At 42.0% G+C, this 27,411-nt stretch overlaps 2 protein-coding genes across 3 annotated transcripts; one reads left to right on the top strand and one right to left on the bottom strand.

Moving 5' to 3' along the window:
• Positions 1 to 3,325: 3,325 nt before the first annotated feature.
• b3galt4 (UDP-Gal:betaGlcNAc beta 1,3-galactosyltransferase, polypeptide 4) lies at positions 3,326 to 7,563 on the top strand. 2 transcript variants are annotated; one of them, XR_005996271.1, is made up of 3 exons: positions 3,326 to 3,570; positions 4,381 to 4,605; positions 6,913 to 7,563. XR_005996271.1 is itself a non-coding variant. In XM_041855844.1 (2 exons), the coding sequence occupies exon 2, from the start codon at positions 4,653 to 4,655 to the stop codon at positions 5,772 to 5,774; it is 1,122 nt and encodes a 373-aa protein (XP_041711778.1). In that variant the 5' UTR covers positions 3,326 to 3,570; positions 4,381 to 4,652; the 3' UTR covers positions 5,775 to 6,440. The 2 variants fall into 2 exon arrangements, 1 of the variants encoding a protein (XP_041711778.1); XM_041855844.1 differs by lacking the exon at positions 6,913 to 7,563 and having other exon boundaries at positions 4,381 to 6,440.
• Positions 7,564 to 11,410: 3,847 nt separating this feature from the next.
• wdr46 (WD repeat domain 46) lies at positions 11,411 to 18,508 on the bottom strand. Its single transcript, XM_041855843.2, has 14 exons — positions 18,406 to 18,508; positions 17,723 to 17,884; positions 17,539 to 17,619; positions 17,283 to 17,395; positions 17,100 to 17,187; positions 16,175 to 16,236; positions 15,899 to 16,003; positions 15,653 to 15,803; positions 15,173 to 15,408; positions 14,807 to 14,960; positions 13,108 to 13,255; positions 12,785 to 12,975; positions 12,558 to 12,671; positions 11,411 to 12,421 (listed from the first exon to the last, which is right to left on the bottom strand). Exons 1-14 carry the CDS (start codon positions 18,505 to 18,507, stop codon positions 12,302 to 12,304), a joined length of 1,827 nt encoding a protein of 608 aa, XP_041711777.1. The 5' UTR covers position 18,508; the 3' UTR covers positions 11,411 to 12,301.
• Positions 18,509 to 27,411: the final 8,903 nt, after the last annotated feature.

Genomic DNA, 27,411 nt, shown 5'->3' on the forward strand with positions numbered 1-27,411 from the left:
TGGGACCAAAGTAACAAAGCCTACCATCAGTAACACACTACGCCGCCAGGGATTCAAATCCTGCAGTGCCAGACGTGTCCCCTTGCTTAAGCCAGTACATATCCAGGCCCGTCTGAAGTTTGCTAGAGTGCATTTGGATGATCCAGAAGAGGATTGGGAGAATGTCATATTGTCAGATGAAACCAAAATATAACTTTTTGGTAAAAACTCAACTCGTCGTGTTTGGAGGACAAAGAATGCTGAGTTGCATCCAAAGAACACCATACCTACTGTGAAGCATGGGGGTGGAAACATCATGCTTTGGGGCTGTTTTTCTGCAAAGGGACCAGGACGACTGATCCGTGTAAAGGAAAGAATGAATGGGGCCATGTTTCGTGAGATTTTGAGTGAAAACCTCCTTCCATCAGCAAGGGCATTGAAGATGAAACGTGGCTGGGTCTTTCAGCATGACAATGATCCCAAACACACCGCCCGGGCAACGAAGGAGTGGCTTCGTAAGAAGCATTTCAAGGTCCTGGAGTGGCCTAGCCAGTCTCCAGATCTCAACCCCATAGAAAATCTTTGGAGGGAGTTGAAAGTCTGTGTTGCCAGCGACAGCCCCAAAACATCACTGCTCTAGAGGAGATCTGCATGGAGGAATGGGCCAAAATACCAGCAACAGTGTGTGAAAACCTTGTGAAGACTTACAGAAAACGTTTGACCTGTATCATTGCCAACAAAGGGTATATAACAAAGTATTGAGAAACTTTTGTTATTGACCAAATACTTATTTTCCACCATAATTTGCAAATAAATTCATTAAAAATCCTACAATGTGATTTTCTGGATATTTTTTTCTCATTTTGTCTGTCATAGTTGACGTGTACCTATGATGAAAATTACAGGCCTCTCTCATCTTTTTAAGTGGGAGAACTTGCACAATTGGTGGCTGACTAAATACTTTTTTTCCCCACTGTACATGTAACAGAAATACTGCCCATCTCTGAATCCTGAGGCGTTTATTTATTGGTCTGACAGGAGGAAATCTAAACTATTGTTACTAAGCCCTTGCAGAGAAACCACATGATCAAAATCACATCAATTCATTGGTGTAACATCATAGAGTAGGGCAGAGCAAGCTTCAAACAGGAAGCTCACCCTGCGAAGCACACGGTAAGATCAGTGACATAGCTTTTTTTCTGTTTTGATGTTAAGGTTATAAAACTGTCATAAATGATGCACTGTGCCAAATTGTGATGTAAATGGGCATACTATGTACTGGTGCATTAAAATACATAAAAAGTTGCCAATATTATGTTTCAATTTTGTAATTCAGTGTTTTTTTTCTGCTTTACCAACCATAGCTAGCTAAAGTAGGACAGCATGGAGTAGCTAACGTGGGACAGTCTTATAGGCTTCTCCATAAGGAAAGAGATCCAGTTTACACTAGGGACCCTCTGTACTTAGGTTAGGCAGGGCTCTGGTTCTTGTTGTACTATATCCTGTAAATGTTTTCTTGTAGTACTGTTATTTGAGTGAATTCAGAAAAAGTGGGACACTTTTTGCATTTCCGTCTTCTGTAATCTCTTCAGACATCTTTCCAACATATTAGCCCAACATGATACATTTCTGAAATCCTCAGATGTTTCCCAATCACACAAAATTGAATTGAATTGTCATTGGGGTACAATTAGGACTATAATAATGGTGTCCCAGTTTATCTAACCTGCTGTCCCAGTCTACCAAATGCAAACTGAAAATATGGTTTTGACTCAGTGTAAACAAATGGGTGGGTCATGCCTTCTGTGAATATGATATCATTTTTTTGTGTGTGTGTGTGGGTGATTATGAAACATCTTGAGGATTTCAGAAATGTATCATGAGGTTACAGAAGACGGAAATGCTAAAAGTGTCCAACTTATTCCGAATTCACCCTATATGGTTCTTGTTATAGGCCCTAGTTCATGTGCGGTGCATATATATATTTCAGCTGGCTTTACATTGCTTTTCCAGGCTTCATTGCTTATATTGTTGTTGAAATAAAAATGTGTGTCCGAAGAATATGGCAGAACATCATTCATGGCACTTTGTTTTTATTGTGTTTTCTGAATATGTATTCTCAAAAACAGGTTGGTGGTCTCTCTGCCCACACATACCTGTTATTCTACTGTTACACTGTGTGAACTGTGTAATCTGACTGTAATTTAAGGCGTTTTATTAACCTACTATAATCTAAAAGCACATGCTAGGTAAAGGCAATATGGTGGCTGGCTGGCAGGTAAGAGGGTTGGGCCAGTAACCGAAAGGTTGCTGGATCGGAGGGTTGGGCCAGTAACCGAAAGGTTGCTGGAGCGATTCCCAGAGCTGACAATGTAAAAATCATTTGTTTTGCCCCTGAGCAAGGCAGTTAACCCACTGTTCCCCGGGCGCCGATGACGTGGATGTCGATTAAGGTAGCCCCCTGCACCTCTCTGATTCAGAGGGGTTGGGTTACTTGCGGAAGACACATTTCAGTGGAATGTATTCAGTTGTACAACTGACTAGGTATCCCCCTTTCCCTTTCCCTTAAACCTGTCCAGCAGATGAAGGGGAGCGGTTAGGAGAAGACGCATGGAGGTGCCTGCAGCCACAGGGTTTGGAATATCACTGTCACTCGTTCAATTGCACAGTGCCTACATGGGTTTGGATATTGTAACTTCATCAATCCCATCAATGTAGATCAAAAAATGACCCCATTCAAGTCCCAATTCCCTATATAGCGAGCCAATAGGTAGGCCTATAGGGTGTCATGTGGGATGCAGACCATCTCTTTTTGTAAAAGCTTATGTCACATACACACCTTTAGCACTGATTAGTACTACAATGTAGCGGGGCAGGGTTTCCCAATCTCGGGACCCCAAGGGGTGCACGTTTTGTTTTTTGCCCAAGTACTACACAGCTGATTCACATAATGAACTAATTATCAAGCTTTGATAATTTGAATCAGCTTTGTAGTGTTAGGGTAAAAACCAAAACGTGTGTGCACCCCTTGGGGTCTCGAGGACCAAGTTTGGGAAACGGTGTAGTAGGGCTCATGAAGAAATATAGGCTACATTATGATCAAACATAAGTCTCTTCTGATGGTAATCAAAAAGCAATATTTATAAGCATACAAGTAGCCTAACATAACGCTCACTGTGTTATAACGCTCAGAAGGGTCAAAGATACTTGACAAGATAGGCTACATTTCCAAACATGTCCACAAGATGTCATACAACTATCAAGAACAGAATAATTGTCAAACGCAATAATATATTCTAAATCTATGTTATTCTAATATCTTCCCAACTAAGCCTATAGCCTACGAATAGTCCTACATTTAAAAGAGACACGCACGACCACAAGCAGTCTATCTGAAATACGCACATTTGCATGAAGTGACCTTATCAGTCTATCTTCAACATTAAGTGCATGGTACAGCCTGCATCCGGACGCGACGACATTGTTACTGCATTATGCTCAGTGGGGAAAATTTGAAGCTACACAATATTGCGGAGGGTAACAGAACCATGGACAGGATGTGTTGACACAGTCGTCTTCATTGGATTCAAGGTTTGATGTTATTGCGTTTTTATTTTATAGAGTGGGCAGCATTTATAATAATAATAATACAATCATATATATTCATATAGCGCTTTTCAAATTCCCAAATTCGCTGTAGCTTACAGTTGATTGCTACAGAATGATGATAATTAATAGGCATCCGATATGTCTCAATTTCTTTGTAGCCTAATATAAGATCAGGATTGGGGTGTCTTGAAATAATAACTTCATATTTACATTTTAAAACAGTCAAATAAATGTAGTATATTTCATTGTTGCGTGCGTAACGCTCTTGTTGCCAAAACGCGCATGACGACTGGAGGCTAGTATCCAGTAGCCTATCAGTACCAAATCATGGTATACTGTTAAAATGCATTTTTATACGGAGGGGAAGTTCTGTAGTCTAAGTCTTATTGTTTTCCCTGTAAGTGGTTGGGTGAAGTTTTTAAGATTAGGTAAATCATTAACAGACTGCACGATGTCTCGGTTGGTGGTGGATGTGTAGTTGTATGTGTAGCCTATACGTGTAGCCTATGTGTTAGTGTGATATTTATGATCAGGCTATTTATATGGCAAGAATCAACTGCTACACCTCGTACATTTTTTAAAGGATCGGTCTAAGTGACAAAGCATACAGCTCATTCAGAAGCTTTGCCAGGGTCCTCCATTAGGAAATACTTTCTCTATTTCGGTTTCATTTGCGCGGAGAATAACGACAACCCTTTGACGCATGCACAGTGTTGTGGGAAATACAGCCATTGACAGCTCCAGGCAATGAGTGTGTGTTAACCCGATTCTATTTGCCTCTATAACGCGCAGCTTCCCGGTCCCGCTCTGGATACAGTGATGCAGCACTGAATGGCCCACTCGCGCCACCTGCAAAGTGACAGCATCCCTGAAACACACACCAACAACCTGGAGAGTTATCCGCTGCCAACCAACTGAGGTTCGAGAAAGCCATCCTAGAGACAGCAGGAAGTAAAACGAGGAAAGATAAGTTATAGAGCTGGAGTGAAAGAAGACCGGAGGATAAAGAGAGAAGGGGTGAGTTGTGGAGCTGCCTGAGTGCGGCAGTGTGGAGGTTGGCGGTCATGGTGGGGCGGGGGCTATGGGTGTGTAAGCCCCGCTTTGGGAAGCGGGGGGGCCGGTTCGGGGTGGTGCCTGCTCTCTGTGTGCTGATAGTCAGTGCTGCCCTGCTAGCTCTGCTCTTCGTGGACTCCATTGAGTCATGGGCCACCTCCATGAACATGAACACAATGGTAGAGGCGCAGGGGGGGATCATACCCCCACAGAGTGTCCCCCCAACCAGACCCGAGGAGTATCTCCTTATGCCCAGCCCTCTCGTCTGCCAGCGTGCCAAGCCCTACCTCATTGCCATGGTGACCTCCGCCCCAGCCAATCAGAGGGCCCGCCAGGCCATCCGGGACACGTGGGGTGGGGAGGTGGAGGTCAGGGGTCATAGGGTCATGACCTTGTTCATGGTCGGGGTGGCCTCTGACCCCGGGCTAGCCAAGCTGCTGATAGAGGAGGCCCGGGAACGAGGGGACCTGATCCAAGGGCGCTTCTGGGACTCCTACTCCAACCTGACCCTGAAATCCCTCTCCATGCTGAGCTGGGCCCGACGCTTCTGCCCCCAGGCCCACTTCCTGGCCAAGGTGGACGATGACGTCCTGTTCAACCCCGGGGCCCTGCTGCGCTACCTGAACAGGAGCACCGTGACCAACACCTACGAGCATGGGGACCTGTACCTTGGCCGGGTCCACCTCCACGTGGCTCCAGACCGAGACCCAGACAGTAAGCACTACCTCCCGAGAGGGGCGTACCCTGCCTCTGTCTTCCCCGACTACTGCAGTGGCACTGCCTACATCCTCTCTCGCTCCGCCCTGCTCAAGATCTCCCTGACGGCTGCTGCCTCACCTCTGCCCACCCCTCTGCCCCCCGAGGACGTGTTTGTGGGTTTGTGTGCCCGTGCGGCTGGAGTGCTGCCCTCCCACTGCCCGCTGTTCTCTGGCGGGCCCGCAGTACCCTATGGGCGTTGCTGCTACCAGGCCATGGTGTCCATCCACCACATCTCCCCCAGAGAGATGCTCCGGTTTTGGGCTGACATCCGCTCTCCTCCCCCCTGCTCCTGGCTGGGCCTGCGCGCCTCCCTGGGGGTCTGTAAAGTCCGGGCCATGCTGGGGACCTTTCTGGGGGTGGAGCAGGGGCTGTGAGGGGGGGTGTTGCTGTGCCTCTGCCAGGATTTCAATACTGTGAATAGCACAAGCGCTCTATTTAATTGGCTATGATAAGGAATCACTCTGCACTATGAAAATGTGCTTTTATTTTTATAGCTTTTTAGGAATACTTGAATGTATTTTATGTTATGTTATAATGCTGGCATTTTGTCAAAGCTGAAGGGATAAGAATCAGTAGTTGAAGGGAATTAGTGTGAAGATATATTTACGACTGTTAGAACAGACACATACTGTAGATATGTAAATATTACTGACCAGGAAACACATAACCTACAGGATATTTGCCATTAGCGTAAGAATTTAGAGTAATGTTATCAATGCATAATGGAACTAACGTTCTACTAATGATTGCACATTTCAAGACAAGCATACAGTAATCAGCTTACTGTAAGACTGAAACAACCTGCAAAAGGACTTCGTAGCTATACTGGAGAGAGCCTATATACTATGTAAGATTACTAACTGCCTAAGTAGACTCAAGTTGCTTTCACCTCAGTTAGGAAAAATTAGCACTAAAGATGCATGAAGTCGCCAAAATGCAACTAACTCGTGCTTCCACTTTAATAAGTGTGGCACAGCGGTCTAAGGCACTGCATCTTAGTGCTTGAGGCGTCACTACAGACCCCCTGGTTCGATTCCAGGCTGTATCACAACCGGCCGTGATTGGGAGTCCCATAGGGCGGCGCATAATTGGCCCAGCGTCGTCCGGGTTTGGCCGGTGTAGGCCGTCATTGTAAATAAGAATTTGTTCTTAACTGATTTGCCTAGTTAAATAAAGGTACAAAATAATAATAATAATAATAATAATATGGTATAAATGATAGTTTCTCTCTTCCCCCACCCCTCACACACTCCAGATCACTCCAGTAGTATCAAACGCTTTCTGTATTATGTATTCAGCTGAAATGTCAATCAAAACAAGATATGAGACATAAATGTTAATAAATAATGCAGAGACAGCAGACAGATAAAGACGTAGGCTTGGGTAGACCAGAGAAGATTTGGGATACACCTCAATATTCTGAAGTGGTTTCCTCTCCTGGTTTCCTCTCCTCGACTCCTGTCCTTCATCTGCACTGAATTCTGTATAGATGATTTGCTTTAATCTGTGCAGTTCTATAGATAAACTTGAAGGAAGGAACAAAGGAAGAAACAGAGGCAAAGGGAGGACGCTGATAAGCACCGCAGCACACAGTCAGCCCGTCTTCCCTGGTGCTTCAACCGCTACGGTCAGTCAGCAGCACTCCAGACATGAAGGAGACCAGATGAGATGGACTGCCATAGGCAAACACACACACACACAAACACACAGATGCAGTATTTATATCCCCGCTCCATTAACTTATCTAACTGTAATGTTTAGCAAGTAGAGTGTGAATGAAGGACATGCATAGATTTTTCTGGACTGGGAGGGTAATGATTTGTCTGACCCAGAGAGGGATTCAGTCCGCTGCTGCAGAGGGCTTTTCTGTAGTCAAGAGGGCTGTGTTGACACAGGCAGCCTAATTCAGATATTTTTTCCACTAATTGGTCTTTTGACCAAACGTATCATATATTTTCACGTCAGATCTTTTTCAGAGCTGATCTGATTAGTCAAAAAAACAATTAGTGAGAAAGAAAGTTCAGAATTGGGCTGCCTGTGTAAACGTAGCCGAGGAGATCCAATACAAATTCAAATGCAGTTTACAAAATTATTTATGAGTGCCTTCGGAAAGTATTCAGACCCCTTGACTTTTCCACATTTTGTTACGTTACAGACTTATTCTAAATTATTTTTTTTTTTTTTATCCTCAGCAATCAACTCACAATACCCCATAATGACAAAGCGAAAACTGGTTTTTAGAAATGTTTGCAAATGTATTAAATACAAAAAACAGATACCTTATTTACATAAGTATTCAGACCATTTGCTATGAGACTCAAAATTGAGCTCAGGCTCATCCTGTTTCCATTGATCATCCTTGAGATGTTTCTACAACTTGATTGGAGTCCACCTGTGGTAAATTCACTCTGACAGAGCTCTAGAGTTGCTCTGTGGAGATGGGAGAACCTTCCAGAAGGACAACCATCTCTGCAGCATTCCACCAATCAGGCCTTGTGTCGAGGCACAGATCTAGAGAAGGGTACAAAAACATTTCTGCAGCATTGAAGGTACCCAAGAACACAGTGGCCTTCATCATTCTTAAATGGAAGAAGTTTGGAACCACCAAGACTCTTCCTAGAGCTGGCCGCCCGGTCAAACTGAGCAATCGGAGGAGAGAAGCCTTGGTCAGGGAGGTGACCAAGAACCCGATGGTCACCCTGACAGAGCTCCAGAGTACCTCTGTGGAGATGGGAGAACCTTCCAGAAGGACAACCATCTCTGCAGCATTCCACCAATCAAGCCTTTATGGTAGAGTGGCCAGACAAAAGCCACGCCTCAGTAAAAGGCACAAGACAGCCTGCTTGGAGTTTGCCAAAAGGCAGCTAAAGACTCTCAGACCATGAGAAACAAGATTCTCTAGTCTGATGAAACCAAGATTTAACTCTTTGGCCTGAATGCCAAGCGTCACGTCTGGAGGAAACCTGGCACCATCCCTACGGTGAAGCATGTTGGTGGCAGCATCATGCTGTGGGGATGTTTCTCAGCGGCAGGGACTGGGAGACTAGTCAAGATCGAGGCAAAGATGAACGGAGCAAAGTACAGAGAGATCCTTGATGAAAACCTGCTCCAGAGCGCTCAGGTCCTCAGACTGGGGTGAAGGTTCACCTTCCAACAGGGCAACGACCCTAAGCACACAGCCAAGACAACGCAGGAGTGGCTTCGGGACAAGTCTCTGAATTTCCTTGAGTGTCCCAGCCAGAGCCCGGACTTGAACCCAATCGAACATCTCTGGAGAGACCTGAAAATAGCTGTGCAGCTACGCTCCCCATCCAACCTGACAGAGCTTGAGAGGTTCTGCAGAGAATAATGGGAGAAACTCCCCAAATACAGGTGTGCCAAGCTTCTAGCGTCATATCCAAGAAGACTTGAGGCTGTAATCGCTGCCAAAGGTGCTTCAACAAAGTACTGAGTAAAGGGTCTGAATACTTATGTAAATGTGATATTTCTGTTTTTTATTTGTAATAAATTAGCAAACATTTCTAAAAACCAGTTTTTGCTTTGTCATTATTGTGTGTAGATTGATGAGCAAAATCTTTTTAAAATCAATTTTAGAATAAGACTGTAACCTAACAAAATGTGGAAAAAGTGAAGGTTGTCTGAATACTTTCCGATGGCACTGTATGTTGTAGACAAAGAGACATCTCTTGGAATTTCTTTTCAGATGTATTTTTGGGGAGTGTTTCCAATAACCTTTTCAATACTAACGTGGTCAGAAGTGAACTGAAACATTGTAATTCGCATTGTTTGAACAAAGACAGATCCGGGTAGCCATGTATGTTCTTCCTCCTCCCTCACCTAGAATGAATATTGAGTACTGTATTCTGTGAAGATGTATTAGTATGAATGATGTGTGAATGTACTTAGAAAATGTGTGTGTGCAAGAATGGATTGATCACTAATAAAGCACTCGATCAAACCCTTTCTCAGACTGAATATCTTTGGAACTGCAATAACAAACAGTCACTCTCTCCTACTCACTCTCTATTTGTCTTTCCCATTGACTCACTCAACTCGCTCTCTCTCTCTCACACACACACACACCCTCTCACAATCTTTAACAGCTGACTTTGCCCCCTCTGAAACTTTTACATCAGAATAAGATAAGGATAGGACAATTACAGCTGGGTGTGAGTAGAGGCTTGCGGTAAGATGAACATAGGCGATGACGAGAGGAATGCAAACAGTGAGCCGGAAAGAAAATTAAGCAAAACAAAGTCCATTCTCAGGTATAACCTTCCCTCATGGTTGCCTAGCAACCAGGGGACAGGTAACTTATTCTACCGATTATATGCTTAACCAGTTCTAGTAATATTCTCTGTCATTTGTGACAACAAACACTGTTGATTATAAGTGGTCAGCTGAAAAGCAGGCGTTGACACCTAAAGTCTTGAAGCAAGACATGCATGCAATTAATCAACCAATGTCAATGAGCATTGATAAAAACATTATTGCGGGAGGTAAACCACACTTGTTACCCGTCTGCTGAGAAATGTTGACAAAACCCCAAAGAGATGCAGACATTTCATGCTTAATTCTATTGCAATTGTATTATTCAGAGGTGGTGTTACCCTCACATAGGCAGTGGTGGAAAAAGTACCCAATTTTCATACTTGAGTAAAAGTAAAGATACCTTTATAAAAAATTACTCAAGTAAAAGTGAAAGTCAAACAGTAAAATACTACTTGAGTAAAAGTCTAAAAGAATGTGGTTTTAAATATACTGAATTATCAAAAGTAAATGCAATTGCTAAAATATACCTAAGTATTATCAAAAGTAAAAGTAAAAGTACAAATCATTCCTTATATTAAGCAAACCAGATGGCGGCATTTTTTATGTATGGAGTAAAAAGTGAATTATTTTCTTTAGGAATGTAGTTAAGTAAAAGTATTCACAAATATAAATAGTAAAGTACAGATACCTCAAAAAACATCTTAAGTAGTACTTTAAAGTGTTTTTACTTAAGTACTTTATACCACTGCACATAGGGAGGAGTAGGAAGACAGTAATGGTGTTGTGGTTGTCTTGATTATCAGTGAGCCCCTGGCCTTCAGCGAGACGCAGGTAGACCACATCCCCCTTCTCCAGCTCCAAAGCCATGGCATTAGACACAAACTCATTACTCCCATTATGGTTGATCCATTCCAAATCATTGACTGGTCATTCTTATACAACCTCACACCCATTACACCAGAAGCACGCCGATCGCAGGCGGTGAAACTGAGGTAATAGACTCCTCTCACTGGTGCTGTGACGATACCTGTAGTTGGGTTGTAGGCTGTGCCTATGTCGGTGAAGACTCTGCTGCAGACCAATGATGTCTCAATGTTGAAGGGGCTTACAACGTTGTCACCCAAGCCAGCAGAGAATGCTACGTGTGGTCTGTCTGTGTTCTCTCTTCAGCTCTTCCACCTGGCTCTCACTGTCTGTCACTCTGGCCTCTAAGCCTGTTTTCTCTTTCTTCAGCTCCTCCACATTCTCACTGTCACCCAGTCTGGCCTTCAAGGCTGCATTCTCTCTCTAGTTCCTCCATCTTGTGGCACTGCAGTACGGTCTTAGCGGCACTCAGCTCCACCACCTGGCTTTCACTTGCACTCTGTCAGGCCTCCATGTGCTGCATTGTTTCTCTTCAGCTCCTCCACCTTCCATGTCCCACAGTCTGGCCTCCATGTTCCTCAGCTATACTCTCTGTTCCGCCACTGTGATTCCCTGGTTGTGCCTCAAGTCTCTCAGCTCATTCCAGATTCGGTCAACTTGGATTGTTGTTGTAGCTTCATTCTCACCCGGAGCCTGTGCTCCAGACAGAACAGCAACACCAGCACAACTATAGCACCCATCATTCTGAGACGATGCCTCTTCCCAAATGATGTACTCGACAGGGCTCAGTCCCCCTCTTTATACATACATGTTTTAGTAAACCCGTATGAGAAAGTTGGTGTGGAAAAGTAAAAAATAAAAACCATCAGAGTAATAAGAATGCTCATGTTCACATTTTATTCCAATGTTGTCAAAGATTGTGGAAGAATCGAAATACCGTATTATTGATAAGTATGCTTTTTGTCAAGTCGTTTCTAAAAAAAAAGCATATTGGTAAAGGTGTGCTAGTATGCCGCACTGATATGACATGCTGGTAGTAGTCAAAGTTGTAGTAATGTTTGTGTAGATAGAACTGATGTTGGTTTTTGCTTTCCAGCAGACCGAAAGAGAGCAACAGGGATAGAGGACATTTCATCCTACTTTTGACTTCCACGTCTGTAGCATTACATTCAAGTTAAACAAAACATTATTGTAGAGATAGAATCCTTTGCCACTGATGGAAAAAGTTTGATCAGTACACCACAAATACTTGTTTTGTGAACAAATGTTTTTTTATTTCACAAATGACATGCGTTTTTTTATATAAAACATTTGACAAGTAACAGTATTAAACTGTGCTGAAAACACCCATCATAATGGTCACAATAGAGAATGAAGGTCAAAATACTTCTTGAAAAATCTGTCATTTTAGTGATATACTTTCCAACTGACTTAGAATAGACATAAACACACTGACAGCATTTCTCTACACCCGCAATAACATATGCTAAATATGTGTGTGACCAATAAAATTTGATTTGAAATACACTGACAGTTTATAAATGTCACACAGAATGAGCTCAGGGCACCGATTATGATGCAGTTCCAAGTCATCTCATACAGTTTGGTATGCATGTTCTGTGTGTCTGCAGTGGCTGTTGGAGCCTGCTGGCTGGGCTTCGGAGGAACGTGTCCCATACTCAGAATGTGCCCTTTATCTGAAAGGTCAACGTTGATTCCCACAGAGGGCCGCAGGGGCGTCTACACACACACTGGTCCCTCTGTCCTACTTCCTGAATCTGTCCAGAGCAGACTTCTGACCAGCTGCTGCCGCCTCTTTCTTCTTTTTCTCCTTCCTCTCTTTATCTATCTTCATCCTGTCTTCCACTGTTTGCCTGATCACATCCTGAGTGGAGGAAAGCCACCAAGAGCGGGTAGGAAGCAGAAAGAAGACCAAAGGAGATGCACATAATTAGTAAAATATCCAAAGATTAAATAATTAAGACATAATTCCATATCATCTCAGTAGTAATAGAACGTACCCTCTGGTCCTCGTGTGCCACTTGCTTCTTGCGCTTTTCCACTTTTCCACTTGAACTCCGACCTTTGGTCTTTAACCTTGGCGTGAACTTCTCCTTGGCCAGCGGGTCGAAGCCCTGAAATCAAACCATACACACACAACATTCAGTCTCACCACATCAATGCATGATTAATTCTCAAAATGCAAAATCCCTCTGATAAACTGCTTCCATCCCTTGGTGGTACTGACCAGTGCTTGGACCCTGTCCTCATGTCTCTGTTCCCAGGTGGAGTGGTCCACCTGGCTGAGCTGGCTGGGGTCCAGGCCAATCAGCTCTGGCTGGATCTTCTCTAGCAGGGCTTTGACCTCCCACTCCTGCCTCTGCTTGGCACTGCGGTACGGGTTGGCATCCAGACCGTCAAAGTTGGGCTCGCCAGCACCTAATGGCGGAGGGAGAGCATAGAGTTAGAGACTGTACACCAGGGTTGGGGTCATTCAGAATTTAGATCAATTGGACACGCCACACAGGAAGGAGAATATGGATTGAATTTGAATCAGAATATCATTCTGACCTGGTACGACCATGCTAGTGAAGCCCTCTCCATGGCCTACCCCTAGGACGTCCTCAAAGGGGCAGAAGTGCACCCCCCACACTGAGCCCTTTGCCCTGTGGGCCATGTAGGGCTTGGTCACTGGGGTGCCCCACACATCTCTGTACACCTACACACAGACAAGCAGACACCGTGACCACAGAGATAATCAACAGAGAAACACAGACTCAGTCATTATATAACCATTTGGAAAGTTTTATTGTTTTTGTGCATCTCAGTGATGTTCTATCAATTCCTTGGGTAATTTCATGTTAATCTGAGTTATTGGCGTTCAAGCAGGCAGAAATCCGACCGGTATGATGTAGCGCTGTGATAAAGTCACTCTCACTATACTGGAAGTAGGAATTATACTTTTAGATCGGGAAAACGTCTATCATACATGTGAGATTTCAATACTGGCCGATATCATAGCTCGGGAGGATGTCTTCTCTCGAATGAGCCATTAATCATATTTTTGCGATATTCCTACCTCGAGAAATTTTTATTTAACGGAGGGTCTAGCACACGTTTCCTATTTGTCTGCCTCTAGTCCATGGTGCAGTTGCCAGAGATATTATAGAAAGGAGATACGAATCCAATGAATGTTGGAACGTATAACTACCCACCCATCAGACTGTCGACCAATCGCGTTCACGTTGTCATGCTGCGTCACGCGGTTGCTAAATTAATCGTCACGCAATCCCTTCTCAAAGTCAGTGTATATGTCGAGAAACATTCCGATTTTCCTCACAAGCACGTAATGTCACGATTCCAAAGTTATACGATACTACAGATAGCAAGTTCATTATCTCAAACCTCTGAAAATATGTGTAATGTTGTACTTCGTGTTGACAGAATTCGTGCTATTGTTGGGTTTTTGAGCTAGCGCCCATTAGACTCCTATTCACTCCTTGATAACTAGCTACGTTACATGCTGATGCTGATTGTCTTTGGTATTTTGTGTGTAGCTATGTTTTCTAGCTAGCCAGCCCATAGAGTGCATTTCATTGTGGATTTTGTAGTCAAATTGAGCTTCAGATTTCCACAATGATTTTCCATGTTCAGTCCCGTGTAGCTCAGTTGGTAGAGCATGGCGTTTGCAACGCCAGGGTTGTGGGTTCGTTTCCCACGGGGGACCAGTATGAAAAAAAAAAAAATGTATGCACTCACTAACTGTAAGTCGCTCTGGATAAGAGCGTCTGCTAAAATGACTAAAATGTATGTTGCTAACAACCTTATTATAATGCCAAAACGATACATTTGTTCACAAAAAAATATTGTTCACATATTAGTGTTATTTAACACCATAAAGTAAAGTAATGAGTGGTTTTGGGTGGATTTTTCCTTTAATGAATATTGAGTTTTAAAAAATTACGGGGTCAGGAAATGTACAGAGAGTTTGGACAGCGTTGTAGCTGGGCGCCATGTTGCTGCCCCAGAGCAATCCATTCTCTCACTCTTAATGAGTATTTGGGTTCCGGTTCCAGTTCTGCCAATGCCATTAGTATGCTTGGTTCTAGATTCAGTAGACCAGATAGTTCAATATAGTTCTGAGGCGTTACCATGGCTTAGTGGAATGGAACTATGGAATAGCAGAGTCAGGAAACATTGTCAAGTTAATCTTGAAGACCAAAAGGCATGGCACAAAAACATAAGCAAAATTATAAGCAGGATGTATGACCTGGACTATGTCTCCCGTGGCGGCGGACAGCAGGCCCCTCTGACTTAGAGACAGACAGGAAGCTCCCGCAGGTAGGAAGTAGGACTGCAGGGGCCGGTATGATCTAATGTCATACACCTTCAGCTTCTTGTCCATGCCCGAGGTCACCATGTACCTGCAGACAGAAGAGTGTTACAGGAGAGCCCTCTGCTGGACATTTTAGGGAAGTACACCAGCAAAGACCAGTCACAAAACACTGACCCAAATGTGGATATCATATTGAATACAACAGCTACATTGCATAACATAACCACCTTTCAATGGCTGAGAGACCAAAACCACTCATAACAAAACCAGAACTATATAATGTTTTTGACTGGGACTCACGTGCCAGTCTTGTCAACGGCGACCGAACGCACGCCTCCCTGGTGGCAGAGCATCTTGACGAGCGGCTCTCTCTGGTTTGGCGTCCAGAGGGTGACAGTACCGTTGGAGTGGCCTAGGTGGATGATGGCGTTGTGGGGGTTATGGGCCATCACGTCCAGCCGGCCAGCCTTGGTGCAGATGGCCGCCACCTCCTTACCCACCGACACGTCCAGGTACTGCAGGAAGCCTGTCGCACTCTGGAGGAGGAGGGGGGTAGAGGGGAACAGGATGAGTTCACAGGTGAGTCTTGGTGGTGGTTCACTGGACTACACTCGCCTGTTGTGTTGAGTAACCTGAGACAATTAACCTGAGACCTGAAGACTTGTGTAACCCCCAGAGCTTGCCTACGTCTTAATTCACATTGCACTCAATACACAATTGATTCCCCTGACATATCTAACACAAACACACATATTACAACGTTAGTATAAGTTCACACACCGCTGTAGCCAGCAGGAAGTGGTAGGGGAGAAACTGCATGCGGAGAACATCGTTGAACTTGCGGATGCAGTGGAGCTCGATGCCCTTGTTGTCATAGATATACAGCCACTTCTTCTGAGCCACTGCAAACAAGGCCTCACTGTGGAGCCACCTAGTGGACACAGAACAGTACAGATTAGGATGATTCAATGGGAGGAGAGGAAATTATGCCTAAAAGTGAATGTAAATGAGTGTGTGTGTACTCACTTTACGTCGTTGACTGTCTCCATCACATTCATCTCACACATCAGCTGTTTGGACTGCCAGTCCAGGCTGGTCACATGACCTCTCCTGCCACCAAGCAGTAGGTGGCTGGAATAGAGGGAACACACACATTCAAAACATCAGACTTCTTCTCAGGACCAAAACACACAATCACAATGAATTTACCCAGCAAATCCAGGTCTAACAATAAAAGCACAAACAAAATATCTGGCCTGCTTGCACAGAACACACTCAACACAAACAGAACATGAAACTGACCGCCCAGTCTTGCTGTAATCCAGTCGGTAAGGCCCAAACTGAGACAGGGTCAGGTTAAAGTACTGTAAAGGGAGAGAGTGTGACAGAGTTAAACAATAATACTTGATTTATTGGTCCATTTGCATGGATATGCTGTCACAGTACCCTACCTGACACACAAATCACATAAGTGAGTAAAGTCATAACGTATAAGAAAAAAATCACGACAGCTGTGATGGTACAATTTTTAAAATGCAGAAAGATAATTTGTTTGTTTGACAAGGTGGGATGTTTTTGCGTCTGTAAAATTCATTATGTGAGAAATGGTGTTGAAAACAGCTTTATGTGCAAATATTTATATAATAGCCATCATATCGAAGTAAACTGGTGTGTGGTCCTCCCACTACGACTCGGGAAACCATGCAGTTTAATAGGCTACAGATGAAATAAATTATGATGAACTTCACAGGGTGATGAAAGTGCATGGTGATGAGCTTGATGCTGCTTTCCAATAAATATCAAGGGTCATATTCTGGTGACATGATGATCAATGCTTGACTGCAGTTTCACAAATAAGAATATTCTCGCTATATCCATAATAATCTCAACATGTAGACTAGCCTACCCACACCGTATCTCCGAGCTGTTGGCTAGAGCGCATGTGCCAAGACCAGATAAGCACATTTGCTATTTAACGCAAATTTTTGTGACAAAACTATTAGTAGAGTTGAAAATGCGATGGAAACACATTGAAATGTAGACTTTTATTCAGTACATGAAAACATAAGCCAAAAAGTAAATTTTGTGTGCACTACGTCATCACACACTGATTTTGATCCACAAGTCAGTTTAGTGGAAACAGCACAGGTGGGAAAATTTGCATATTTGCATGAAAATCTGACGCCAATTGGATGGAAACCTAGCAATTGTCCCTTCAGTGACTCACCTTTGCCCCGGCGGTAATATCCACAGCATCAGCGATGTCATCCTGTGAGATGGTGCATGTGTCCTCATCCTCGTCTCCCTCCAGGAACCTAAGACCAGAGAGAAACAGACAGTTAACACAGAGACAATGGGGGGACAGAGATTTATCCTACTAAACTTGGCCCTACAAATGTATTGACATTACCCAGCATCCTCTGGGAGCATAAGGTCATATCGTGCATTCTGCTTCTGGGCCAGGTCTGAGGCAGCCTCTGAACGAACGACCACAGCTCTGAGCTTGTACTGTGGCCGAGGGGGCTGGGGAGAGAGGGATGGGAGAAAACCTTACAACTTACTAAAGCTACAGTACATGTACAAAACAATGGTATATTTTGACAGTTACGTAATTGACATTATTCAGGCAGACTGTCTTGGTGAATGTGTATTCAAACATGTCTCACCAGTTCTCCCTTGTCTCCTCTCTTGAACTTTCTCAACTTCTCTTCAGGGACAGGTGCTGAGCCTGGGAATGGATCTGATTTCTGTGGGATTTAATTAAACATTAACGAAAAATGCATTCTTAAAAGGATAGGGTGAGAAAAAAAATCTAGAATCTAAAGTGCTGCAGATTGACTGGCCACTTACCCCTGATATGACCTTCTTTTCTCCTATTCCACCCCTCTTTCCTCCTTCCTTTGTCCTGGTCTTCTTCTGTTGCGGAGTCTGTTTGTTGTTGTCCCCTTCTTTCTGTTTCTTTCCATCATTCTTCCCGTCTTCCTCTGTGCCCTCCCAGTATCTCTTTGGAGGCTGATTGCAGAACAGAGATATCAATCATCAAGTCAAATAACAACACATTAATTGGAGCAGGCTGGATTTTTGCATGCTGCCCATTATACATATTACAAAAAAAAGTTACATGTTACAGTGAATTAACTTTTTCAGATGCCTTTTCAACAGTTTCAGTGGTAGCTAGACAGACACGGCATCGACGCTTACGTTACTAACGTTAGCCCTCAAGAAGACAGTGTAGCTAGCTAAAAGTAGCGGGAGTTCAGTAGTATACTCTATCCCAAACAAATGAAAACTGAAAACGTATCAACAAACTGGCTAGCAAGCATCGAGTTTTGAGAAAATGTTGCAGTCACTGAATCGTTCGCAGTGTAACGTTACTGAAAGCGTTGAGAAAATTGGCTAGATCAGGGCTACAATCAGTGTGTATCCTTTAATCACCGTTGTAGGCTCAAAAAAAGTAGGACCGAGTAGAATATAGCTACATTAGCTGATCGGGTATACGTAATCTATTTGTAAACGTGTTATGATAACTTTACCTTTCTCTTTTTCCCCACGTGTGGTTTTTTCAACGTTGTCTCGCTGGACGCCGCCATCTTTATTGTGTACTTTTTAACTTCCGGTGAAAACCGGTACGTCATACGAACCAGCTGACTTCTTCTTCTTTGGTGAGGTTTAACTTCTTCTTCTGTGGGTTTTATGGCGGACTACAACCCCAAAAGTTGTATTGCCGGCACCAACTGGACGGGTTGAAACCAAAACAAGGTAAAAAGAAAATCCATACATGATAGGTAAACTAACTTAATCCACCCAAATAAAATTATACATTGACAACAAACTAAAAAATCCCACTTCTTCCTTCTTTCAATTCTCCATATCTCCCTTCTTAGGCTCTAGGGCCTGAGAGGGTGGTACGGCTTGTGACAATATTCCATGTAACTCCTTCGCGAGAAATCTTTCAGCACCAGGAACCGCTCCGCCGCTTCCATAATGATTTATATCTTCCTGGACCTTCTCTCCATCTTGGCTGTGCCATTTATCACCATAGCCAGGGGCGGTGTGTTCATTAGGGCGATATGGGCGACGCACTGCCAAACGGGAAAAGGAAGGGATTTTTTTTCTAATCAATTATATCACGGCAACAGTAGTTATCAGTGTTCTAATCTAGACGTCTGATCTGCCACTAAATGTCCAATCAGGCTAAAGTCGTGCTTCAAATGTCCCCGCCCGTTTTGGGGCGATTTCAGTCAGGTTGAAAATCGCCCAGAAGTCTCTCATAGCCTCTAATGTAAAATCAATTTTTTTCAAATATCAGAGCTTTCAATACAATCTCTATGGGTTTCTGAGGGCTTGCACTTACGCGCTTTCGTCATACGTAACGTAACCATGAACGTAACTAAGAAAAGAGCGGGTAGCCTCATCAATCAATTCACTACTACTGTGAAAATGGCTAGCCTTCAGTGCAACTCAGTAAAACTTGTCTCTTTGAAAGAAGTTCCTTTTTGTCGGCGAACAAATCAAGATAAATTGTCAACGAAACAATTAGGACCTCCCAGACCAAATTTAATAATTCAACAGGTTTCTACTAAGCAGAGTCGTGAACACTGTCTACGAGAATCGAGACGACCTCATAGAATGTTTTGAAGCCATTCGGACGGGTTCATTGGGTTCATTTGACCAGCCCACTGTGAGAGAGGCATCTGGCTACGTGAGGATGCTACATGATGAAGATTTTATTTTTTTCCTGCGGCTTTTTCACAAAATCATGCCCCACGTCGACATTCTGTACCAGAAGCTACAGAAGAAGGACATCGATGCTGTCTTTATCAAACGTGCCCTCGACAGCTTCACAAGCAGTGTGCAGGCCATAAGGTAAGATTAAACAATATCATTCGATCTTTCTCAAAGCAGAGCTTTATTTGAAAATGTATGCATGAAAGGAGACTGCATTTGTGTTTGAAATTACATTATTCTCATTATATATGGCCAGTGGTGTAATCTAGCTTATTTTATATACTATGTGTACTGTACAGTGGTGCTCATAAGTGTATGAACACGTTCTAAAGTTGACTAAAAAGAGGAATAAAAAAATCATCTTTTGGAAATTGATCTTAATGACCATCCTGGATCACACCAAAGAAAGGTTCTCTTTCTCTGGCCAGAATATGGTTGTTCATTTTTACAAAGCCATACAGATAGCTGTGTTTACCTTTTCTAGAAATTACTTTCAAATTCTGTTTTCAGGCAAAATGTCTATCACTGTTCATTTTCACAAATCTATACAAGAGGGCAGAATATGGAAGTCTATAAAAATGTCTTATTACCAATAACTTGCATCAATGTTTTCAGTAGCCTCTATCAAAAGCTCCTGCTTGCTTGTTGTGAATTATGCTCAGGTGCACATATTTCCAATTCAACCATGAGGCAAAAAATGTGGTAAAAGCTCATGTTGATCCTGCAATCTGAACAAATACCAAGATGCTGTATTTTCAGCTGATATTTCATTTGTTTATGGAAATGCATATTGTTTATGCAGTGTTGAGGAATGTGAAAGAACACCCTTGATTATTTTTACTGTGATAACTTATTTTGATTTTGTAAGCCAACACTTTTGAGATCAGTCAATAAATGCTTCTGGTATTGACTTATATGCTGCCCCTGTCTTCATGTTGTTGCTGGACATATCTTTTTAAAAATGTGTGTAGGTCACCTAAATCATCAGAAAAATTGCCCCCCCTGAGAATTTTTTCAGGAGCCGCCACTGACCATAGCTATAAAGGCCAAAAAGTCCACCTTCTTAACCTTTAAAATGTCAGGATCCTGCTGGTGAAAGGCAACCCCTGCAGCCTGCAGTGAAGGCCTATCTACCACCATGGACTCTTCAAGTGCACCATTCAAACCCTCAACCTTTTTAACAGCTGCTGCATATGATATGCTCTGGATAGCCCTGACTTTGGCCACCTCATACTCTTTCACCCTTGTGGGGCATTCGAACAACGTGGCTTCATGGTTCCCACCACAATTGCAACATGTCACATTTTCATCACTTTTATAACACATAATATGATATTTTCCACAACTTGGACATCTCGGCTTCTCCCTTCTGCAAACACTTGAAACATGACCAAAAGCTTTACAATGATCACACTGCATTGGTCTTGGGACAAATGCTCTGACTCTGTAGTTAATTTACCCTAACTGCACTTGAGTAGAGAGAGACTCCATATCAAAAAACTAAAGAACAGATAGACTCTTCACTTTTTCTTCATTCCCAATACGATTCATCCGACATGCATCAATCACTCCAGGAATATTTTCCATCTCTTCAACATCTACTTCCCACGAGACTCCAGATATAACCCCCTTGAGGGGTGCCCTGTACCTAAGAGACACACACGACTCTTCAAACGTATCAAATCAGGTGAGACGCAACACACGTTTCTTCTGACCCTCAGAAGCACAAAAAATCCAAACCAGCCCACCTCTCGTGATCCTCACAGCCTTCACTCTACCCAGCACTCTCTCCACCAGTTTGGATATCTCAAATGGATTCCTCAAGATTGGTAATTCGATCAGCTGCTCCTCATTTACAAACCATCCTCCTACAAGATACGAAGTGACATTCTCATCACTGTACTCTACTTTGCTCCGTTTTCCATTCTTTTGGACAATATTCAAATTCTCCTTGATTCTACCGCCATTAGATTCAGAATCCACTTCATCATCCACTTCCGCCATCTTTTTTCCCATCCGATATTCCGGTGAGGTTTAACAGTGGTTGGCATCCAATATATTGCATTAAAGCCCCAACTGGACTATAGTATAAATCCATTATAGGGGAAAAGTGAGAAAAAAAACACCCTTCCAACTAACCCTACACTCATTAAAAACTCACTACCCAATTTCACTACTTTTAACCTATCTGCTCCTGCACCATGCCAATGGCCTGGAAGGATGAGACACCACCACTAAACACATTGTCGTAATGTGACTTTCTTTATTGTGATGACTATTATTTATCAAATAATTACCTACTATGTTTAAATTAATCATGTAACAATTAACTCATTAGGAATTTGGGGCACCATGGGAAAAGTTGTTTAACGAGTTACCGTTTCCCGAATTAACTCTAAAGATATCTAGATACAGTTGAAGTCGGAAGTTTACATATACTTAGGTTGGAGTCATTAAAATTTGTTTTTCAACCACTCTATAGTTTTGGCAAGTCGGTTAGGACATCCACTTTGTGCATGACACAAGTAATTTTTCCAACAATTGTTTACAGACAGATTATTTCACTTATAATTCACTGTATCACAATTCCAGTGGGTCAGAAGTTTACATACACTAAGTTGACTGTGCCTTTAAACAGCTCGGAAAATTCCAGAAAATGATGTCATGGCTTTAGAAGCTTCTGATAGGCTAATTGACATCATTTGAGTCAATTGGAGGTGTATCTGTGGATGTATTTCAAGGCCTACCTTCAAACTCAGTGCCTCTTTGCTTGACATCATGGGAAAATCAAAAGAAATCAGCCAAGACCTCATAAAAATAATTGTAGACCTCCACAAGTCTGGTTCATCCTTGGGAGCAATTTCCAAACGCCTGAAGGTACCACGTTCATCTGTACAAACAATAGTACGCAAGTATAAACACCATGGGACCACGCAGCCGTCATACCGCTCAGGAAGGAGACACGTTCTGTCTCAATCCCAGAACAACAGCAAAATACCTTGTGAAGATGGTGGAGGAAACAAGTACAAAAGTATCTATATCCACAGTAAAACGAGTCCTATATCGACATAACCTGAAAGGCAGCTCAGCAAGGAAGAAGCCACTGCTCCATAACCGCCATAAAAAAGGCAGACTACGGTTTGCAACTGCACATGGGGACAAAGATCGTACTTTTTGGAAAAATGTCCTCTGGTCTGATGAAACAAAAATAGAACTGTTTGGCCATAATGACCATCGTTATGTATGGTGGAAAAAGGGGATGGCTTGCAAGCCGAAGAACACCATCCCAACCGTGAAGCACGGGGGTGGCAGCATCATGCTGTGGGGGTGCTTTGCTGCAGGAGGGACTGGTGCACTTCACAAAATAGATGGCATCATGAGGAAGGAAAATTATGTGGATATATTGAAGCAACATCTCAAGACATCAGTCAGGAAGTTAAAGCTTGGTCGCAAATGGGTCTTACAAATGGACAATGACCTCAAGCATACTTCCAAAGTTGTGGAAAAATGGCTTAAGGACAACAAAGTCAAGATATTGGAGTGGCCATCACAAAGCCCTGACCTCAATCCTATAGAAAATGTGTGGGGAGAACTGAAAAAGCGTGTGCGAGCAAGGAGGCCTACAAACCTGACTCAGTTACACCAGCTCTGTCAGGAGGAATGGGCCAAAATTCACCCAACTTATTGTGGGAAGCTTGTGGAAGGCTACCTGAAACGTTTGACCCAAGTTAAACCATTTAAAGGCAATGCTACCAAATACATACTTAAGTGTATGTAAACTTCTGACCCACTGGGAATGTGATGAAAGAAATAAAAGCTGAAATAAATCATTCTCTCTACTATTATTCTGACATTTCACATTCTTAAAATGAAGTGATGATCCTAACTGACCTAAGACAGGGAATTTGTACTAGCATTAAAAGTCAGGAATTGTGAAAAACTGAGTTTAAATGTATTTGGCTAAGGTGTATGTAAACTTCCGACTTCAACTGTATCTCTTATCATTTAACAGTCATTTATTAATAATTTACCTCATATCAGTCTCATTCTGAAAGCCATAGACTCTTTAAGTCTGCACGAACCCGGGTCTTACTGATCATTCCGTACCACACAAATTGATTAAATGATTTATTTACTAACTAATTAAAAACGATAAAACAAGATACAAACATTTACACGGTATAAGTAGTGTTATGATGAGTTTCTCGGGTGTTCAAAGAATCAAGGATGCAAGAATATAGTTAGACACTTTGTAGAAAGTTAATGCAAATATTTAATGATCGGTACCAGGTTCGTTACAACAATGACCAGAGCTTTGCCCCTTGGTGTTACGAACTAACTTGAACAAAGAAGACACTCTACCTTATATACCCTTTATTACCTTCTTCCTGGCATACATCTGGCAAGTCTCCATGGGCACTCCCTGTCTTTGATGTTCATCACCCTTACCCCCAAGTCACTATACTGCCCATCACTCATGCTATTCTAAACATCACCAATCTACCTTGACATAAGGAATGTAGACTTCATGGCCCCAAACCACTAATCTCTTAACTCTTCCCCTGTCCTCACAATACTATGACATGACATCATTACAATCCATTTTTTTTTCTTTTGTGGTAAGTGACATGACTTAACCCCAACAATGCACATATAACTTTATATAAAATACAATATTCTACAATCAGTAGTACATACATCTCTGACTAGATCCTAAACTATGCTAGATAACTGAGAATTGATCCCTTCCACCTTTCATACCTGAATCCAACTTGATTTTCCATTTATTTAATCAACAAAGGTATACATTCTCAGTCATCTATCTTATGTGATATCAAACCTCTATAACTCAGTCTGAGTAAAAGATAAACACATAATTAATTACTTATATATTCATGCTAATAATCTATGCAGTCAAAACCTTATTTTTATATATATAAGGACAAAATCCCACATAGACATCCCCCCTTTTAAAATGACCCCATTTTCTGAGACATGCAACCCAAAAAAAACATACATAGAAATAAATTGTTAACATAATGATATCAACAATACACAACACTTATACATACTCATTACTAAGTTACATGGATATTATAATCTATACACATGAATATAAAAATAACAAAAACATCCGTCTTCATCGTTTCTGCGCCGTCAGAGGAACCCCAAGTTTTTCCTGGTTACAAGGGGCTATCTGATCCACTGAGATATTCATCTGTCCACATCTACGATCCTGTAAACCTTAAATTCCATGTTATACATTTCCTCCTTAACATTCCTTGTCCTCAATCAACATTATCAATGGAATCTAAACTGGAACAAGATGACAAAGAAGAAGAATTAGTCCTCTCCCTCCTTGCATTAACATTAACTGACACATCTCTAGCTGTAATAACTGGCATGTTAGTAATCGTTTATACAGATCTTAAAATCAATCCCCCCAAAATTGGAAAACAACAGCCCATAACTATGGTTACAATAAGTACTATTGCCACTAGAGGACCTATAATGCTTGCCATCCATGTTCCTATGGAATTACCACTAAAAAACCTTGAAAAAACTTCAACAGCATTCAAATTACCATATCCTCCCCTTATCTTTGCATCCTTATTCGTACGTTTAATGCCATCCTGAATATCTCTAATATTACCCATAGCTGTAGTTAAATTCCCAAGACCCTCTGATTCTGATGGTAGGTATGTACAACAAGTATCTCCTCCAACAATTGCACACACACCTCCTTGAGCAGCCGTAATAGCATCCAAGGTTATGCGATTATCAATAGCATACTGTCTAATAAGATCCAACTCAGAACCAATAGCTTGAAAACCCATGACAGTAGCATTAGCCACTCTAGCAACATGGTGACGTGTCAATGCTATGAGATAATGATTAGAATATTGCAATTCTGTATTTCCAAAAATAGTCTTAAAAACGAACTGAGTACGTGTAAATATCTTAAATTCTTGAGGTATTTCTTTGTATCTAGTAGCCAAATCAATCGGATTTGTATTCTTTAAATGTACATATCCCATAAGTTCCGAAGTGTCCCTCCTAAAACGTCCCGTAAGATTCTTATCAACAAATTCAACAGGCTGAACAACATAGATAAGATCATTTAAAGTACAGCCTCCACATATTCCCCTGAATAGTGGCAGAAGAGTAGTCCATATATTATTTCCACAACACCAAAAAAAATCGGTAATGTTCCCTTTTTTGAAATGCGATACTTTTCCCCCATATCCTTAAACATCATGAGACATTGAGAAGCTCTCAGAAAACCAACATCTATTACAGATAACTCTCCTCTCTTTCTTCCTTTTACACACACATCAAATACAGAAGACGCATTTACCATAGCTGAGACTTTAGTGGGTACAATTGATAAATCACTCGGAACTTGAATTATATGCTTATCATAATAAATCGGACATCTAGTAACGGATGGCAAATGTTCCTGAATCGCAAAAATGGTTGAATGAACCTTATTCAGATCCCTCCCATTATCCTGTCTTACAGATATATTAGTATAAATAACATATTGAGACATCTTGTGAAGAATCCCATCATCCTTGATGATCATGTTATTAGTTTTACCAATGTAAATGTTATTCGGCAAAATTATCGATCTGACTGATTGTGATCCCATCTCAGAATGAGTGTTCAATACATATTGATAAGCAATAATGCATAATGTCGGTAATCCTTCTGACCCTTGCAGAGGAACCGCCCAATAAGGAAATAAATCCTCAGTCGAACATACATAACATGAATTTTGAGTCAACTTTCAAACTTTCTGCTTAATTGTTTTGTACCACAAATTAGACGCTATGGGGTGCATAGAATTCACTTGTGAATCCATATTCTCATAAATAATGATTTCCTCATTCTCTACCAATTCAACATTCTTATCTTCAGGTAAAGTCGCTGGCCATGTGATTGGATCATTTATACCCCCAAATACCACTTTCCTTGGTATCCAATAAGGAGCACAAACCCCTTGCCAATATTGTGGAAGGTAGGTATATAAATGATCCCCACAATACCATACCATGTAATCAGTTGCTGGCCAGGGCAAATTAGTATCCAAAAAAATCTTCTTATCTGGACATCCCTGTGTAATCCCCATATTATATAGAATTGTATGACTAGCTATAGAAGTCACACAGGTTAGAGGTACAACTTTCTGCTTAGTCCTGATTGCTACTGGTTGCATACTTTCATAAGCTATCACATCTCTCTGAACCAAACATTTTGGTGTCAACCCTTTCCATAACCCATTACAATATTCAACGGTTGGTTTGCTAGCACCTGTTGCCGCTAATGACATTATGAGTATTAAAACTTCCTCTCCTTCAACCGATTCATATTCAACCTCAACCCTTGTAAATTCCTCACTTAAAACCACAAAAGTAACATTATTAACATAAAAAGGCTTACTCCCTGTAGCTCTGATAGGATAATATAAACAATGCATGTCATTCTCAGATACAGGAATGTGTTCCATCACCTCCATTTCTATGTAGACTTCCGTCTGACTAACCTGTCTCTGTGTACGCTTATGGTGCAGTTCCTTGTCACTAAGTCTCATGTTTATATTATTGTTCATATAGTCATGATTTAACCTTCTATTTTCATCGTCAGATTTGCTGAAGTCGGTATTGTCAATAACCATCTTCTCCCTCATCTTATAATTGTCAATCACTAGCCCCCCAGATATAACTTCTGTCAGAGTTATAAGGACTATGATAAATGTCACTGATGCAATATCTCCACTCATCCTTCCAAGGAGTTTGCATCTCGTCATG

This window comes from Coregonus clupeaformis, chromosome 30, assembly GCF_020615455.1.
Source record: "Coregonus clupeaformis isolate EN_2021a chromosome 30, ASM2061545v1, whole genome shotgun sequence".
Classification (NCBI taxonomy): Eukaryota; Metazoa; Chordata; class Actinopteri; order Salmoniformes; family Salmonidae; genus Coregonus; species Coregonus clupeaformis.